The following is a 19098-nucleotide window of genomic DNA, read 5'->3' as shown; positions in this document are numbered from 1 at the left end:
TCACCTCCATCATGAAGTCCTCATTATATCCCTGTTTTCCTCTGCATTTTTGCATAAACAAGAATTATTTTTTTTAAGTGACATGTCAATCCCAGTCTTACTTGGAAAGTGAATTACAAAGGTGAGAGCACAGCTCCAGAGAGTCAGATAACATAGGCAGATGATGGAAACATCAAACCCTGGCAAATGGATTTTATCAGATGAGTCAGAAAAGCCACTAAGTCAATGTTTGCTTCTGTGCTCCTATGGGAAGGTTTTCAGACAAGTTGTAAACAAAACCAAAAATCCAACAACTGTTCTGGGTATCAGTTCTGTCACTTTAAATTTTTTCTATCACCCATTGCCTGATGTGAAAGGTATTTCAACCAACAGCATTTAGAGAAGAGACATTTGGAAATTTGTCAATCGTGTTCAGGTTCCCAGAAAAAAAGGCCCAAGACTAATTTAATGTAGGGTGAGTATATCACCTCTTCAGGAAGTACAGTTCTTCATGAGAGGAAGAAAGCCAACCTGACCACTATATTATGCCAGTCTACATATCTGGGAAGTACATAAACCACCATTGTGGTAATTACCACAGAAAACAAGTATGAGATTGAAGGTAAGATTTAGAGTTCAGCAAGCTGCAAGGTCTTCAAGTGACATACATAACACTGTGTCCTTGGGCCAAAGAAAATATGTAACATATTTCTAGGCCAAAGGAATCTTGTTCAAACAGGTGCCACTGCTGCCAGCCAGGTGCAGTAGAGACTGAGAATGCATGTTGTAACACAAGCTGTACGATCCTCCCTTCCCCGTTCCTGACAGGCAGCAACCAAAAATTGCCTTCATCGTAACAATACAAAGGAAAAAAATTCAGTGCTTTTGTATGGGAAAAAATGTAATTTCAATCCTAATAATTCAGTCAGGATAGAAGCTGGAGCACAATTACATACTGCACGTCTTGGCCAGAGTTCCAAACAAAGGTAGTTGGCAGAACATCTCTGCCAGCAGATAACAGCAACAAATGGCCTCATTTCCATCTATTGTAAGATAATACATAGGTTTTGCTTCCTCATACCATCCTCATTTCTATCTGGTTCCTCTCAAGATTTGCTCCCTTTTTGACACAGGCTCCAGGTGTTCTTCATCCACAAACCTCAGCGCATCATTGCAAGTTAAATGAGGTGTCTCCAACCCAGCCCTCTCAGCTTTGTGAAACTGAAGAAGTACAATTATGAGCCCCCTCTGGCTTTTTCTGCCTTCATTTTGCAAGGGTTTAGAAATCTTTTAAAGATCACTTTATTCCCAAACAGACCCTTACCTTTCAATGACACAAGTATCATAATGCCCACATAACCTCTACTCAGATCGGGCTGACCTTGTCCTCTCCTTTAACAAAATCCCTCCTTAACAAACAAGCATGTGGTGTTAAGAAACAGCATTTCACTCAAGTATGCATCTTCTCCCAATTCAGGAGTAAATACCCTGAATCTCTGTTTCCTCACAATGGATCAGTAATTTTTACTGGGCTCTTTTGCACTCTGAGAGGGTGTTTACCAAAAAGAGTCAGTAATAAAGCAGAGAGGGGGAGAAAAAAAATTAAATATAAATACAAAGAAGCTTCCTTAAACACAAACAGTGTTCTTGAGCTGCTGCCCAGTATCACTGATGCTTCATTTCTTGCATTTCTTCAAAAGAAAAACAAATACTTATGCTTCCAAATTTTCCCAACACCTGTAAGCTTAATGCTTCCAATCAGCACTTGTTCACATCTTTATCTTCAAGCCAGTATTATGAAGTTTTGATAAGCTTTTTCCTTCCCAACATCTCTCACTCCACGTGGATAAAAACCACTAGCAGAAGACTGAGACCAAAATCCTTGCCTCTTCTATTGCCTACACTTAGCAATCAGCAACTGAGTATTGTGAGACCCAAAGCACTGCCATGTATTACACACTTATCTCTGCAAAACCACCCTGCACAAATGACAACTTCCAGGCAGGGGGAAGGGGGAGTTGTGCAGCTTTGTGATAATTAAAGCATAGACGAGTGTCACTGCTGTAGATAATTATGCATTAGCAGTAAAATTACTTAATGGAATTAAATAAACTAAGCCAAATGCTTTGTTTTAAAGGGAATTTAGGGTCTGCAAAAGGTGTCCAACTGACAGCCCAGGAGAGCAAGAATGGCAGTCCTCTATCATTCACAGAAACCACACAACCAGCACAGCCTGGCAGGCTTCCACCTCCACCCAGGTAAAAGGAGAGCAGAGGAGAAGCTATGGAAAATTTCACCCTTCCCAGTCAGTCAGACTCTGATCTGTCTGATGAGCACCCACACAGGGACCAGGCAGTCACTAAGCAGAGAGGAACAACTGACTGGGGTAATTTCCTAAAAAAAGAAACCAGCTCTGACAAAATGGGTTAGTTCAAACCACAGCCCAACCCCACAAGCACCCATGAGAAAAAAAATTAATCAGTGGCAGTACAGACAAGACTCCAACCAACAACAGAAACAACAAGCTAAGTAGGTACATGTGCCACAATGAAACCACCTCCTCCCATCAAACCCACAAGGCCTTTCCCCATCCTCTCCTCTTACCTAACCCATGGCCCACCTACACACAACTCCTACCACCGGTCTCATCTAGATGGCTTCATCCTCCTGCTTGTTAGAGCAAGGACTCTCAAGGTCAGTCAGAATTTATAAGGCAGCCATTTCATCTTTTGTGCTTCTCTGGCTACATTCCTTCCTAAAAGATGCTGAACACTGGAGATTCTGCTGTGTCTGAAAGCCCTGCCAACACCAGGGCCAATTAGAAGTTTCAGGATGATGCATATTAAAGTTATTATGGGAGGCAGTTATGCAGCCAGAATAAATCTTAACTGAACCTTTAAGTGGTTTTTATAACTTGTTTCTCCTTCTTGAAAACAGATGAAAAGATACAAATCTCCTGCCTAAGAATCTGCAGGAATTCCAGGCAACCACCAGCCTCTCTCTCAAAAGAAGATTCTGTGCTAAAAGCAATAATTCATTTCAGCCAAGGCCAGCTAGATCATCTTTATGTTTTTAAATGCCAAATTACTCAAATCAGTCAGAAACTTACCATATCAGTGAAGACTACCTTTATGAAATGCTACCTTTATGAAAGCACTGAAGATACGTTTCAAACTTCTGCAGAGAGAAACTCTATTTTTCTTCACTATTGGCCTTTTCTGACTACACAGTCCGATTGCAGATAGTCAGAGCCAAAGTGACACAGATGTAATAGGAAATTTTTACAGAGCAGGCTTTGGAGAGTATCTCATTAAAAGGCCAGCATGTAGGTCAAAAGAGGATGTGAGGAATGGAGGCAGCAGTCTCCATTTTAATAGCAAACACGGGATGTCATTAGGACATCATCTGCCACTCTCTTACACCACTTCCAAAAACCAAACTTGCTCTCAACAGCTGTCATCTACCCCTCCAAGAAACACTACTAGAAACCAACTGGAAAGCTGGAGAACAAAGAGAAATCAGAGGTGGCTGAGAACATACCACACCATTTGTGTGAAAACCTGCACTGTCTTCAAAACAACCTTGCCCTCCCTTCTGCAGCCTGAACATGCAGCAATGTCACAGGATCTAGATCTGTGCATTAAGCAGAAAGAGAACCCTAGGCAGCATGGTCAGAAAATAAAAGACAGAAGCAGATTGTAAATTATATCAGTACACACTGGCCTCACAACTCCAAAGGATGACAGACAGGGGGCAATGTTTTTAAATTGAAAGAGGGCAGGTTTAGAGTAGATGTTAGGTAGAAATTAATTACTCAAAGGGTGATGAAGCACTCCAACAGGTTGTCCACAGAAGCTGTGGATGCCCCATCCTTGGCAGCGTTCAAGGCCAGGTTGGATGGGGCTCTGAGCAACCTGTTCTAGAGAAGGACATCCCTGTCCATGTCAGGACAGTTGGAATTTGATAATCCTTAGGGTCTTTTCCAGTCCAAACCACTCTGTGATTCTACAGTTTCTGTAGGAAGCAATGAACTTCAAAAACGTAGCATACACTCATCCTGCAAAATATTATGGTAACTTCTGGAGAACCTAGAGTTAGAATGAAAACAAATAAGCAAAAACGTTGAGACATTTCATTGGTATGCAAACAATTTGAGGGCTCAGCTGTTCCTGCTCCACCCCTGGAAAGGAGACTTCATGGCTGTCCCTTCAGTGCCACCTTCAGGAAATACTCACTGCTGCTTTCCAAGTGCACTCAACACTGCTGGAAAATTGTATGAACTCAGCAAAGGCATCATCACTGGCAGGCAACTGAGATGCACATTAAAAACATTTTAGTTCCAAAATAAGGGTATTACAACAGGAATCACATCTCAAAGAGCTGTGAAGCAAAGCACAGATGTGCTTGTTGCAAGATCAATACACAGAGCAGCTGCTGGACTGAGCAGTGGGTTTGACCCCAAATAAGAAATGTAATTCATCTCCGAGATTCTGCACGAGGCAGGTGATAGATTTTCCCAGATCCTACATTCAAAGGGATATTGATGAGGATATGCTGCTTATGGATTGTTTATCAGACTCCCTTTGCACCACATCTTAAAGGCTTACTTGAAAAGCCAAAAAACACTCTCACTCAAAAATAATTATAAAAACCAAGCTATCAAAACTGCTTTGGTAATGAAAGTAGTAAGTTTCATAAGAATTCAGAGTCAGTAATGAAGTGGAAAACATAATGCATGGGTCAAAACAGACATTCTAATATCATTTATTTATTTATACACACGCCTGCACAAGATGTACCTTAAGCTTCTGGACAGTATATTGACTTAGCAATAGATGACATGAATTTTCAAGGAGGAAACTTAGCTCCCAATCACTCTGCATCATAGCTCTTATAATAGGCAGATGACTCGATGACCTGCACAGTGAAACCTAACCAAGCTCAACAGCAACACCTGCTGGGCAACAAGCAACTAGAGCAAATTAGCCTGATTAAATGAAAGTTTGTTACTCATTCATATAAACGTGAACTTTCGCTACAGTTTTAGAATGCCCAATAAGATACATTTCTTGTACAAAAAGCAGATGTAACTTCTAAACAGATATGTAAGTAACAAGGTAAAATTTTTCCTAAGCTTGCTGTGCATGTGGTCAGAAAAACCTACCATCTACCATTACCAGTTCACCAAGATACTACACAGCAAAACACTGAAATGAAGTGGGATTAAAATTCCTCTTTGCTGGAGAAAATCTCTTCTGTCTAGCTAGTTCAATCACACCTGAAAACACCCATGATATGCTTTGAGCTACTGTCTTTCCTAAGGGAGCAGCCTGCATTTGCAAGGCCTGAGGCAGGGAAGCATTTATCAACCACATTAGTCCCATCCACACAGAGGAGAACGGCAGCTAGGACCATTAGTGCTCCTTTCCCTCCAGGTACCTTACCATATTCCTTATTAAGCTCAGAAAAAAAAGCCTGCTGCGGCAAGATGAGATTGGAGCATAAACACAGGTAATGGTCCCCACTAAATCTGGGCACAAACTGACACTCCACACAGATCAATTATAATGAAAACTCTTATTTTTACACCAGATGCATAGAATTTGATGGACTACTTCTAAACTAGTCAAAAAAAAAAAAAAAAGAAAAGAAAATGCAAGTGGTTAGCAACAGCTTCAATGTTGCATTTAGAGGTTCAGCACGATTTGGAACAAGGGCAGTGACCTGAGAGACAGCTTCTGAACAGCCATCAGATGGGAAAGGGTGTTGATGCATCCCACTTCTGTTCCCAGGAAAGGAATGGTATCAAAATCTTATTTGACCATGGAACCACCTCTTTTTGCAGATCACTGTTTAACAGGAAATAACAGGCAAGCAGGTTTTTAACAGAATTCTATGATAACCTTCAGTAACACAAAGCTTTGAAAAATTACACTGCAAAATGCTGAGTCTTGAACAGGAAACAGCACAGCAGCTGGGGAGACAACTTTTTAAATTATAGAAAACTATAGGCTGGACTGACGTTCATTATCTTTAAAATTGTAGCTGGCTTTGCAGTTTAAAGCTCTCATGCTTTTTCGAGTTTTGTACTTGAAACAAAATTCTTTTACACTGAAAAATTAGGAAAAAGGCTTTAAGAAACATGCAAGCTTATTTTCAGCTGTTATAGTGATTGTTATTGTTGTTGCTTTGGGAGGAGTTTTTGTGATTTGGGCTTTTTTTCAAGGTGCTGCTTTGTGTGGTTTGTTGTTTTTGAGGGTTTGGCTGTTTTGGTTTGGCATTTTTTAACACATCTTTATTTCCAATCTCCCTTTCTCCACATTTAGCTGTTAAACTAGGAGAGAATACCATATGAAAATACAAAAATGAGTGACTACTCAGGTCTTTAGCTGGTAAGGGAACAGCTTTAGCAAGGAACCTTTTGTGTATTGGAAGTTCGGAATCCGGGGGGGTGCAGCCAGAGTCTCAGCTTGACAGTGCCAATTACAGCTACAGCAAGATGAACCAAGGAACAAATCCATTCTGCTCAGAGGATGGAGAGAAAAGAAGAGACATGAACCTGTATCTTTGAAAAAATAAAGGGGCTTGAAATCATCCACCAGGCAGCGAACCACTTTTTCCACGGAAAAAGCATTAAGCCGAAGATGCAGTGAATGTAAATGGCAAGCTCTCAATCCTAATTGGGAGAGCACTGGTTACTTAACAAATGTATCCTTAGTCTAATGTTCTATTCAAGTAAATATTAAACTTTTTTAAAGCTTTTTTTTCTTTTGGGCAGTAATTATACATAGCCCTGCTCAGTCTGTTTGATCAATTTTTACTTGATTCCTACTGTATTATCCTTCAAGTTTGCCCATTATCACAAAGTCTTCAAGGCTTAAAGGGCTCTAAACCCCCTACGTAAAGCACAGACAGGAAAAAAAAACAGCTAACTCTAATGCCTTCCCTTCTTCACAAGCTTGCAGGTGTTCCATTTTCATTGTCTAAAAATCAAAGTCAACAGCTTATTTCCTTTCCCTTAGTACAGTCCCTTTTAAGAAGCTACTTTCAGTCATGTTTTACCCAGCACTCATAAATAATATAGATAATTGCAGATGGTCATAGCAAACAAGAAGAGAAAGTATACAGATACAGTATAAAGGAAACAATAAAAATTCTGACGTGCTCCAAAAGCAGAAAGAATTCCTGGCAAATAGAAGCAGCTGCATCCAGGTCATTTTTTTAGTTGATGTACGGCAATCAGAGAGCCAAAAATAATACAGGGACAGACTTTAGACAAAGCTACATAAAGGTTGCTGGCAGCTCAGTTCCCTCTGCAACAACACATTTCCTGCCTCACCCTCATGTGCAAAACACAGCTATTTCTTCCCCAAAAATCTGCATTAGGAAGGAGGAATACTGGTTATAGAAAGATAGGTTCAAATCTGCTGAAACTCCAAAACAGATAAGCAGCATTCAATTAGGAGGGTATTATGCTGACTATTATAAGGAACTCAGAGAGTCCACCCAGCCACCCAAGAGTTAACATCACGCATTTCTCATCAAAACCTCTTCCAAGAGGTTAAGCACACAATAGACTATCTAAAGCAGAGCTAGAAAGGCTGCTTGAAATTCCACACATGTGCCTCAGCAATGTATTTCTATTAATGTCCAGTGTGTGTCAGCGTGAAGATAAGGTACCAACATCATGTCCAACCAGCCAGCTAGAGAATGGGACGCCGTGTAAAACATTGTCTGATGCTTAGAATCCCAGAGAACAGCGGTGTTTGCAATCTCACCCGCTGCACACGTGCCTGATAACACCAACAACGAGGAGAGGCAGCAGGAGCAAACCCTCCTGCAGCTTTGGGAAAGTAAAAAGATAGAGAAAGAAGGAAGCAAGCAAGAATTAAAATAAACATCAGCAAACTGGGGCAGGTTTGAGGATGTCCAACTGTAGCAGAGAGAGTAAACAGACTGGAAAAAACCTCTGTGAAACTTAGTCTTTGTATCAGCTCACTTTAAATGTTCTTTAAGGCGAGAAATAAAAAGTTACATCAGTGTTTATTTTGATTACTCAGACCATACTATTTAGACACAAGTTTGATCTACTAGCTTCATCCAACAAAGCCATTTGTACTGGTACTTGTGGGAACACTGTATTTGAGGAAATAAACCATCTTGACCAGGATGCACCTGCTCTGTTTGGGCCTGGCTCTGGCAGCTTGAGGAGCCCATGTGTTACCACGAGCAGCTGGTGTATGGGAACCCACTGGAGTATCCATGCCAGTTGTGCTCTGCACTGACAGGTGCTATCACACTGATACATTCCAGCCCATCAGGAATCTTCCTATTAGCTGAACAGTTTGCTAATTTAATCTGTAACTTACCTACGCTTGAGAAAGGTAAATTGTGTGTGGATGAAGGGGTGGGATGTAGTGATTCCAAATGGGACACCACAGTGCATGGAGGAGGTGGTGATTCACTGAACAGTTAAGATACAGAATGGCCTTTGGCCTGTCTTGTGCTGTTTATGCCCCCCTCAATGAGCTGTAAATTAGAGCAGAATTCTAGTACTCCACAGCAGTCTGACAGTAGAATAAGAAGACTCAGTACTAGTTTTGCTGGACCAGCCACAGAAAAATATCAACTTACTATTCTCTTATTTCTTTATTAATTGAATATTTTGCGGTTATACATAGGGGAAATGAAGGCTAATCTTATATTTTACCTCTTAAATGATGAAATGGCTATGCAGTAACCCTAAGAACAAATGAATCTTGAAAAGGTTTCAAAAAGTGGAGTATATAAACTCGGCAGACAAAAAAAAAAAAGTGTGAAATATGGGCATGGGAAATTCAAGGCAAGACAGGGGGAAGTAGGCAGCACCACAGACAACTTCAATTTGTTGCAGCTGTTGGATTTTAAAAAAGGCCAACCTTATGATAAGGTCTCTTAGCTCAAGAGACTACAAAAATGAGAAGCTCAAACGACCATCAGCTGCTGAAATCTGCAAAAATTCTCCAAACACAAATTAACCTTCAGTCAGGAGATAAAAGACTAGCTGCAGAAATTGGAAGTTGTTAAAAAATGCTATAAATGTTTGACAAATCAGAGCAGCAGCAGCAGGAAAATAAGCAGCACATAGGCAGAATCTTACCCTTAAGCCAGGTAACACCTTCTTCCCTCAAGAGAAGAGGAGGTTCACTTTTGCATTGGCTATGTTTTCACTTTCTGCCTTTATTGTAGTGCACATTCTCCAAAATTGCTTTAGTTAAATTTAGACCTCACTGATGCTCCAGAGAACAGAAGTTATTAGCTTGCTAGAGGTAGAAGACACATAGATAGATCCTTACCATGCCAAGTTTAAATTTAATGTAAACCTTTTTAAAGTCCATCATTTAACACTTCAAGATTATTTTCTATAGGGATACCTTAAATGTTTAATGTTTTAATGGTTTCACAAAGTAATTCTTTCACTGAAGTAATATATCCACTTTCATAGTAGAGGGTAGCAGACAAAGAGGAGCCAAATTGTAGGGAAAAGGAGGGATGTTCTGGCCTGAGGCTATAGAATTACAGACCACTAGTTTTAAAGTCTCCACATACTAATATATTTTCTTCAGAAGAAACTCTGGAAGAGTGTCTCGTTCTCACGGCAAGAATGAGAGGGATACAAGGCACAAGGACTGAAACTGTTTAAACCCCCTTAGTCAATAGCTTACAACATTTGGTAATAAATCATTAAGTCTCAAACCTAAAAATATATCTTTCCATTTGTATCAACATATTTAAAAGGCAGCTTTATTCAATTAGTGAAAGAATTAGCTGTCAATTAGTGAGAGCAATCAAAAAAAACTGCATTGCAACTTCCATCCCAAGACACTGTCACTCTTGCTAAACTAGTTAGGACCCTGGGCAGGTGGGGGTGTTTGACATTCAGCCTGTGAATACTCTGCAAAGAGCCAAACCACAGCAAACTGTGTTCACAAGGAGGTGCTGCCCCCACAACTGGTGTCACCCACACTGTAGGTAGGAATGAAGATTTTAATAACTAAATGCACCACTTAATTTCTAAAAAAAACCATGAAAAATAATCTGAAAAAACACATCTTTCATAAACACACAGATACCAGTTGCTAACAACTGCAACATAAACGAAAATCAAACTGAATGAGTTTTTTCCTCTTTTTCCACTATTATTTAAAACGAGCCTCCATATTTTCAGATTTCAATATTTTCTGTCTCACCCATAAAAAAACTTCAATAAAGTATGAATAGAAAATAAAAAGCCAGTCAACACCAAACCTCATGTGTTAGCCATGTCCCCTCCCAGAACCAACCTATTTTCTGCACACAGGTTTACAGCTTTAGAAAGAGAAGGGTTCAGCTCAGTGTGTTGTGTTTTAGCTGTAGAGCAAACAGGACCAAATAAACTGTCCCTGAGGTGTGCAGTTTCCAAACCATAATGCAAAGCTCACAGAGACAATACCTTTCATTACATCAACTCAAATAAATAGGGAGCAAAAAAAAAGACGAGTTTTGACAACAGAGACATGACCTCAAAACCAGCAGTGTCACTTCACTGATGAGCCCACACTGCCACAGCTCCAACAGACACCATGCTCCTGCTGGGCCTCATCCTGCAGCTCGTCACAATGGTAGGAGATTACACACAACAAAACCCCAGTTAATATAGAAATGCTTACCTATGGCTAATCAGAAAGTAAATGAAAGCCTTAACAAACTAAATCATGTTCAGCACAGCTTCTAAAAGAGTCTTCAGTAGTAGCTCAGCTGCATCTACAGCTGACATTGATCAACAACAGTGGGCAATTCACAGCAAAAAACACCACAAGATTCACCTAAAGCTTCATCAATTACCAGAAATATAAAGGAAACTTTCCACAAATGGGCTGATTGGATCATTCCTCCATCCCTACAAAGTGAAAAAGAAAATATCTGATCGCTCCCTAACACCAAAATTCTCCTCCATTGCACCAATCTATGAACTGGTTGTTTATGCTGTTTTCAGCAATTTTAAGCAGTTTTACCTTCACATTCTTTGAAACTGGGAAGAAAACATACCAGTTAAAATGTCAACAGCCCAATATACACTAAATCAAGGGTAGAAGTGTCCAAATGATGCCACAGCAAAGCCCAAGAGTTCAGAATGCCAAGTTCACAAAGTGACACCATTATCAAAAACCACTACTTGATCAAAGGCATTCCCAGTCATGCATTCTTCCTTCATCCCATCTTTCCTGAATCAAGAACAGGAGATGAGAGGCTCTGAAAAACAAAGAGATTATATCTGGGCAAGAAATCATCTGAAAGAATTCAACAGCCAATTATAATCAGCTACTGGAGCAACCTGAAACAAACCCATATCCTTCTATTTTCTTTCATGCCCATTTGAGCCATGCTAGTCACAACAATCCAATGCTGGAACCACCAGAAAGCAAAGGTTGCCAGCCAGCAAGGCAGTGAGCAGGCATGCTCAGAAACACTGGGAATAGCAAGCCATCCATCATGGACAGCTGGATAAACTTTCCAGCAAATATGAATTCTCTGCCCAGTCTGTCTTCACGCAGCAACCAGTGCCCGTCAGTCTTGCCTGAAACAGTTGGTCATAGTGCAAAGTCCTACCATCTGTCCTACCATCACCCTATTTCTGAACTCATTCTTTCAAAGTGAGAAGGAAGACAACGACTTTTGGTCAATAACTCTGACAAAGCCATTATCCTTGGGGTATTAAATGGGGAGATAAGAACTTCAGGGTTTGCACAAATCATATTAGTTCAATGCTCAAATCCGGGTAATGCTTCTTTTCAAAGTATTAATTTCATTTATTCTATTTGCTCTCGCTCTGTCCTGATAACACAAGTGCACATGGCCTCTAAATGAGATCCTCCTATTTTATAAGTTATAATCCTCCCTTTCTAGAGTAGTAATGAGATGTCTTCACTTAATCGCGTTTATTCCCCCCCAGCTTCTGCTTTTATCCATTTCCATTCCACATTGATTTGTCTTAAAGGTTTCAGAGAAAACCATCAGGCAGAGTCAGAGGCTCCAAGAGGCTCCCAATGCATATGGCTGCACATGCTGTTTAACCTTCAGAGATTACAAAAGTAAAAAGGAGGGAAAAGGGCATCTTTATTTGCAAAGTTTCCTTTGTTGGTAAGAAGGAGGAAAAAAAAAAGAAACCTGAAAGAATGGAGAAGACATTTTGATTAATTGGAAATGAAAAAGGAAAGACTTCACACTTAGGGGAATGGTGAGACTATTCACAACAGAGTCAAGCAATTAAATAACTTGACTGACAACTTTGCAAGTTCCTCATGCTAGAAATAGAAAATGATTTAAAGATAGCTGTGTTAATTCTTGGGTATTTCACATGAGACATAAGGCAGAACACCAGCATTAGTTAAACACCCTAGGCCTTGCTCTGAAATACTGTACATATAATCCTTGTTGTGTTGTAAGTACCCACAGCATTAAATTATTCAAAAAGTCCGCTCAGCACCATGATCCTGCAGTGCTGCACAAACAAAATATTTTATCTCTAATACAAACTGGGGAGAGTTCTTCTACAGCACTTTAGCACACTACTTCCATTTGAGCCGGTCCCCAGGGTTAATCAAAAAGCCATATTCACTCAAAGAGCAAAGTGAATGCTGCACTATTACTTACAGAGCTGTTTGCTTCTTAAACTAAAGCTGTACAGAGTTTTACTCAAAACCTAAGGTATCTAGAAGCTGAGTACCTTCTTCAAAGTCATTAAAATAAAAATAAAGATCACGACAAAAATGTAGAACAGGACCCAGGCACTTAACTCTATATCACTCTTGAAACCAGCACACTTCAAGGGGAAAAAAATTAGCAAAACAAAACACACAAACCTCAATAAAATAATGATAAATTTTAATCTGCACCCTGCCCCATAAACAATCAAGTAACTGGCCCCAGAAGCTGACCACAAGTTCCATATCAAAGGTTAATTCTAGTCCACCCTCTCTTTGTGTGCACTATATAATAACACTGAAGTGCTTACAGCAATATTTCCAATAATAAAAGTCAGTAAGTGAAAGCCATAAAGAACAGATTAAATGACAAGCAACGTCCAGCACAATCACAATGAAATCACTTCACACTACAGCTATGGTATTTGGATTTATACAAGTGGTATGGTTACAGGAGACTGTTCCAGCACTGCTGCAGACAACAGTACACAAGAGGGCTACTAATCACTGAACTATTGATATGTTTAAGGGCACAGGGCAGTTCAAGATTGAATAAAACTTTCTGATTATATGTGGAATGGTTTTCAAGTTTTACCAAATTAAGTGCTGCTTAAGAAGCAAATTATTAATTTCTTATTTCTTTCATGGGAGTTGCCCCATTTTTAATCTCACTTCCCTAATAGGTCACAACAACAACAAAAACAACCCTGGAAGTTTGTCGCTTATAAATGTAAGCAGATAATTTCCACTGCTATCTGAACCTGGATTACCACTAGGTACCTTGAGTTCCACTACTATCTTCTACCTGAAAGAGAAGATTGACACAAGACATGGATGAGCTGCTCATATCCAGTATTTTCCCCATTTGCTAGGGCTAAAAAACAGAAGAGCAAGAAACATTCAAGTTCTATTCATAAAAAGGGGGATAATATTAGAAGATAAAGGACAGACACGGTTTGAGTAGGATTGAGTCAATACAATAAGGTAACCATGCCCAAAAGGAAACTGTAGCTAAGATAAAACAAGTCTGATAGGGATCCCAATAATTTAAGTCTGGCCATAACAGCTCCTGCTTAGGAAGATATCTAGAAGTTGACAAACAATAGTTCTGCCCTCATCTTTGCAAGGACAAACTAGACTATCCCATTTTTTAAGGATCCTAAATTTATGATTGATCAAGAGATAGTTAACAATGAAATTTAACAGTTTCTCATTCTTGCACCATATTCTGGACTAACACACCATGGTCACTATTTATCACAAGGAGACCCTAATCAGATTTTTCCAGAGCATAAAGTACATAATATCTGGGTATGCAACAGTACATGAATGCCTGTTAGCATTCAACATATAGAAAAAAAAAATCTCTAAACCTCATAGGATTCATTGCTTAAATCAAGCACTTACTGGTTAAGCTACAAATCAGTAGGATGAAATAACTACAATAAAGACTATCCACACTCCAGTCTGTCCTTTTCCTAAACCATCCTTTCAGTATGCACCAAGAATTCTCTTGGTCTAGTTCTCTCAATAAAGTTTTAACAGTCCAGTCTTAAAAGAATAGGCAGTTTGATCTCACAGTGGCAAGCATGGCCCCACCTCACTGTCACACCCTGAGACCAATGCAGGTCAGGAAAACCTGGCAGTTCCAGTAAGACTCTGCAATGTTTACAGGCAGTACACCATTGCCATTGGAATGGCAGTATATAAAAGAAAACAATATAAAATAGAATCATGTCAATATTAAGTTCCAATGACAATGCCAGTGTACTGTAGTGATTAATAGAAACCTTTTGTTCTACTCAGCCTCATCTCACTGTACTTCTGCCTCCAGCAGTGCTCTTCTCAGCACTGGTGTGACAGCAACCCAATGGGTCATCTCCACAACACCAAGGTGCCTGACTAATTGTAAAAGCTGCAGCAAGAAGTCCCCAGAAGTAAGTCTACCTGCTGGGCAGGAACAAATTGGTTTGGGAGTCAGTGGTGTATCCAAAAAAAGGGTTTGTGCTTCCTGGTCCCTAAAAATCAATCCTAGACCTTCTTCAAAAGGTTACAATGACAGGAACTGTCAATTACATTGACAGTTTCATAACAGTTCTTCTGTTATAAAAGACTCAAACAAATAAAGACATTATTACTTTTTATTAATTTGTGTACATACACAATTATACCCTAGAAAAAAAAGAGAGAAAAGTCTCAGGATACATCAGGTCAGCAGAATGTCATCCTGTATTTATTGAAAAATTTATTTCATACATTTGAGAGATCAAACAACAAGGACCACGCATACACACAGACCGTATTGTGTGTTCCCAGCACAGCCAGTGCTCATGCCTTGGCAGCATGGAGTGATGTGCTGCAAGTGGAGCTTGCAGCTGCACTGTGAGCCAAATGTTAAGTGATGAGTGAGGTGAGGAATGTTTCAGCCCAAGTTTCTAAGCTCATCACACAAGTGACATTAAATGAATCCCCTCAAGCAGAGCCATTTTAGCCTATCCAGGTTGGAAACATAGTGGGGGGTATTGTTACTCACCATCTGGGCTGTTCTCTGCCTCTCCTCATTAATGCTGTTCCTTTCCTTGGCCTCACTGGCTGCTTCCCTTTCTCTTCTGGCCAGATGGAGCAACTCCTCTTGGACCAGTGCCTGCTCTTGCTCATACCTGTATGAGCATCAAAAGCAGAGAGGTCATCAGCAGACTTCTGGCAACAGAGTCATGGCTTGTCATGGAGTACCCCTGCTTAGAGCCAAAACACAAATCCAGAATCTATTTGACACAAAATCTGCTCACAGTCCCATTAATTATCCCATTATCAAAAGCACAACAAACTTTAAATATGACCCGCAATTCTAGTGAGGTACAACTCTGGCAACAACAACATAGCACCACATAAGACTATACTTCATTTATATTTAGCTCTAATAAGTACTTCATTATCACCTGAAAACAGTGAAAATAGGAAGTAGTTAGCCAGACAAATAGATGCTGCTTTGGAAAAGATCAAGGGGCACACAATGATAAAAGGAGTCAGCCTGGCTGACAATGCTGCCCTTTGGCTCTTACACAGGAAAGAGAAATCACACAAAATACATACAGCAACACCACTAAGAGAAGCAGCCTTGAACTGAAAAAGGCTTTAAAGGGGATTCTCAGGCATTAAAACATAATCATAAAATAGAATTACAGAATTGTTAAGGTTGGAAAAGATCAAGTCCAACCATTAACCTAATGCCATGTTCACCATTAAACCAAGTCCCCAAGTGCCACATCCATAAAAATATGATTTTGAGTACTTTTGAATACTTCCAAGAATGGTGATTCCACCATTTCCTTGGGCAGCTTGTTCCAATGCCTGATCACCCTTTCAGTGAAGAAATTTTCCTTCATACCCAACCTAAACCTTCCTTGGCATAACTTGAGGCTACTTCCTCTTGTCCTGTCAGTTGTTACACCTGGGAGAAGAGCCAACCCCCACCTGGCTGCAATCTCCTTTCAGGTGTTGAAGAGCCACAAGGTCCCCCCTGATCCTCCTTTTCTCCAGGCTAAACACTCCCAGCTACTGCCAAGGAGACTTGTGCTCCAGCCCCTTCCCCAGCTCCAGTGCCCTTCTCTGGGCACACTCCAGCACCTCAATGTCTTTTGTGTACTGAGGGGCCCAAATCTGAACCCAGGATTTGAGCTGTGGCTTCAACAGTGCCCAGTGTAGGGGGACAATCACTGCCCTGGTCCTGCTGGCCACACATTGCTGATACAGCCAGGATGCCACTGGCCTTCTTGGCCACCTGGGCTCATGGTCAGCTGCTGTCAAACACACACTCATTATGCTCAGACTGAAGTAAAACAGACATATGCATAGATATATTCCCAAATGAGCTAAACTACTGACTTTTTCAAGAGCTTCACCTCACCTCCTGTAGAGTTCATGCTCTGCAGCAGAGTCACTTGCCTTTGGTGGCTGAATTCCTAGAAAGGAGAGAGAAACCTGTGACAACTAATAGTCCTACAAATGTAGTCCTTCATCACATCATAAATTATTTTAGGAGAATTTAATAGTATGCATCAAGAGAAAAAAAAAGTCAAGAAAATCTAAGTTTGATGGATAGAGTTTGAATATATGAAACAGAGGCACCAACAGCATCATTTTCAACCAGGCATACTGAATAAACCATGCTACAGAAAACTTCTGTGTGAGGACATTAACTCCTCAAACCTTTACCTACACTGAAACATGACCATGGTTGCAGACCTACTTTCCACTTCCTTCCTCTACTTCCAGTACGTCTCCCTCTTGAACTTCTCTCCTTGTAATTACAAGGGATTCCACAAGTGAAGATGAAATTATTTGATGGAGTTCATAAAGCTAAATCTACATTCAGCAAAGACATAGGCTGACAGCAAACAAATCCCTGAAAACAAAGGCCTAGTTCTCTAACTTCATTTTAGTCTGGATGCCTCAAACAAATCCACACTGCTGATATATATCAACAAAGCCTATTTGAGAACAAATAGAAATCAAATAGTTTTCTGACCTGTAAAGACAAGTTCAGAAACCGAGTTTTCACCATTCACTTAGCCAGCTGTGCTTAGACAGCTTATCTTTCCCTATGAGCAAAGAATAAAAAGCAATACTTACCTCACCCAAGCACAATATATGGCCTGCATATGTAAAGCAGACAACAAGGAAGCTTGCCAGAAATGAAAGGCAAAATATTTCTGCCTTATTTATTGCATGATCATCTGAAATGCTAGAAATGTTCCCAGGGTGACACAGGCTAACCAAAGAGCTCCTCTCACAACGAGGCAGCACTGAAAAACCCTGGCATCCTGTGTAACATGCAGTGGCAGCACCACCCCGACAGTACCTGGAGATTTGGGTCTCACTCCTGCAGCCAGTGAAGATGGAGCTGTGCCATTGGATGCACGGGGAGATTTCTGGAAGCACCTTTTACTTTGAGGGGACCCTTTCATCCGGTTCACTACATCTTCAGTGAGCTGAAACACAGAACCAGGGAAGATATTAGCCAAGTCAGTTTCTGGTGTGTATTTCAGTGTGAACCTCCCCATTTGTTAGTTCCCATGATACTGCAGAAGTATTGCCAGTTACCTCATTGCAATGTCCCTCCAACCCAGGCAGTCAGCACCTATATGTTAACTTCACATTTTTTAAACCCATACCCTATCAGTAAGTGACAAAACCTCCAATCTACTGCCCAACCCTAAAAACTTCACTAGACAATCTTCCACAAACACCAACAAAGGTGGAGAGCTCCCCTAAATAAGTCAACCCTTTGTATAGGGACAAATTTACCAGAAGTGGGAGGAAAGAAATTAAGCAGGTTTAAGTCCATCTTTTCCTCTTCTTGCTCCATGCTTGTTAACCCAGCTCAGCAGGACAGACATGCTGCAAGCCATGACAGAGAACAGCCATGCAAACCTCCCACTCATATAAGGCTGCAAACATTTTTGCAATCTCAGCTTCATTTTCATTCCCTGACTTGGGTTCAAACCCATAAAAAAGAAAGAAAAGTTAACTTGAAGTTTTCTGGCAATTTAGTCCAAAAGGCCTCTCACAGTACTGTTAAAAAACTGACCCCTTTCTCCTGACAACATCAGAGGGTCTGGCTGCAGAACAAAACTAAATAAGGCTGTTCCATCACTTAGACTTCCCACAGTAGAAGACATATTTTGAGCTATACCAACTATCCAACTTAACAGCATTTTTAATACCTTAATTTTACATTTCTATCATGCCCAATTCCTGATTTTAAAGACACAAATATTTGTCTATATCCTGTAAGGAGAAATTAGGCAAAGAGAATTTTACCTCCATCAAACACTTTAACAAGGAGATGGGCACAATCTTACCTAACTTTTGTCAAAAATAATTAGTCAAAATTGAATGAAAAAATAAGTAGCCACAGCAAAACACACTCTGTAAGTTCATTTCTCGCAGATTTTAGGGGGAAATCACATAAAAGCATCAAGAAGCAAGAGCAGTGAAAATGATGGTACTAATAAGAAAACCCACAAAACTAACATGTAAAAAAAAAAAACCAAACAAAGAAAAATATTAACGGGAAAACATATTCCCTAATGTTAGCACCACCACTGTCTAGGGCTCGTTTCCACCATACACACTTGTCAATTTCCGAAAGTCAAGCAGCAGTTTCCCCCTGTGGCTCCCTATTTCCAGCCGCTCCTGTCTCCCTCCAGCTCACACAGCGCCGCTTTGCCCGGGCTCTTGGCACCGCGAACAAGGGCAGAGCTGGCTCCTCCTGGGTGCCCTCAGAGCCGCGCAGCGCCGTTAGCATCCAACTGCTTGCAAAGCACAAGGCAGGGGCAAAACGAGGTCATGAAGCAGCGAGGAGGGAAAGAGGGTCGAGAGCAGAGTTTGGAAG

At 40.5% G+C, this 19098-nt stretch overlaps 1 protein-coding gene across 4 annotated transcripts in view; it reads right to left on the bottom strand.

Annotated features, from left to right (window-relative positions):
- Window positions 1-19098, bottom strand: part of CHCHD6 (coiled-coil-helix-coiled-coil-helix domain containing 6) — a 109654-nt gene that overhangs the window by 88918 nt on the left and 1638 nt on the right. For all 4 annotated transcript variants that reach the window (XM_033517361.1, XM_033517359.1, XM_015641313.2 and 1 more), the window contains exons 2-4: window positions 17563-17692; window positions 16609-16663; window positions 15235-15361 (exon numbers count right to left, since the gene is read on the bottom strand). In XM_033517361.1, coding sequence (XP_033373252.1) covers window positions 15235-15361; window positions 16609-16663; window positions 17563-17668 — 288 coding nt within the window. In that variant the 5' untranslated portion in view covers window positions 17669-17692. The remainder of the gene's footprint in view (window positions 1-15234; window positions 15362-16608; window positions 16664-17562; window positions 17693-19098) is intronic.

This window comes from Parus major, chromosome 12, assembly GCF_001522545.3.
Source record: "Parus major isolate Abel chromosome 12, Parus_major1.1, whole genome shotgun sequence".
Taxonomy (NCBI): Eukaryota; Metazoa; Chordata; class Aves; order Passeriformes; family Paridae; genus Parus; species Parus major.
This window is presented reverse-complemented; position numbering and strand designations above follow the sequence as displayed.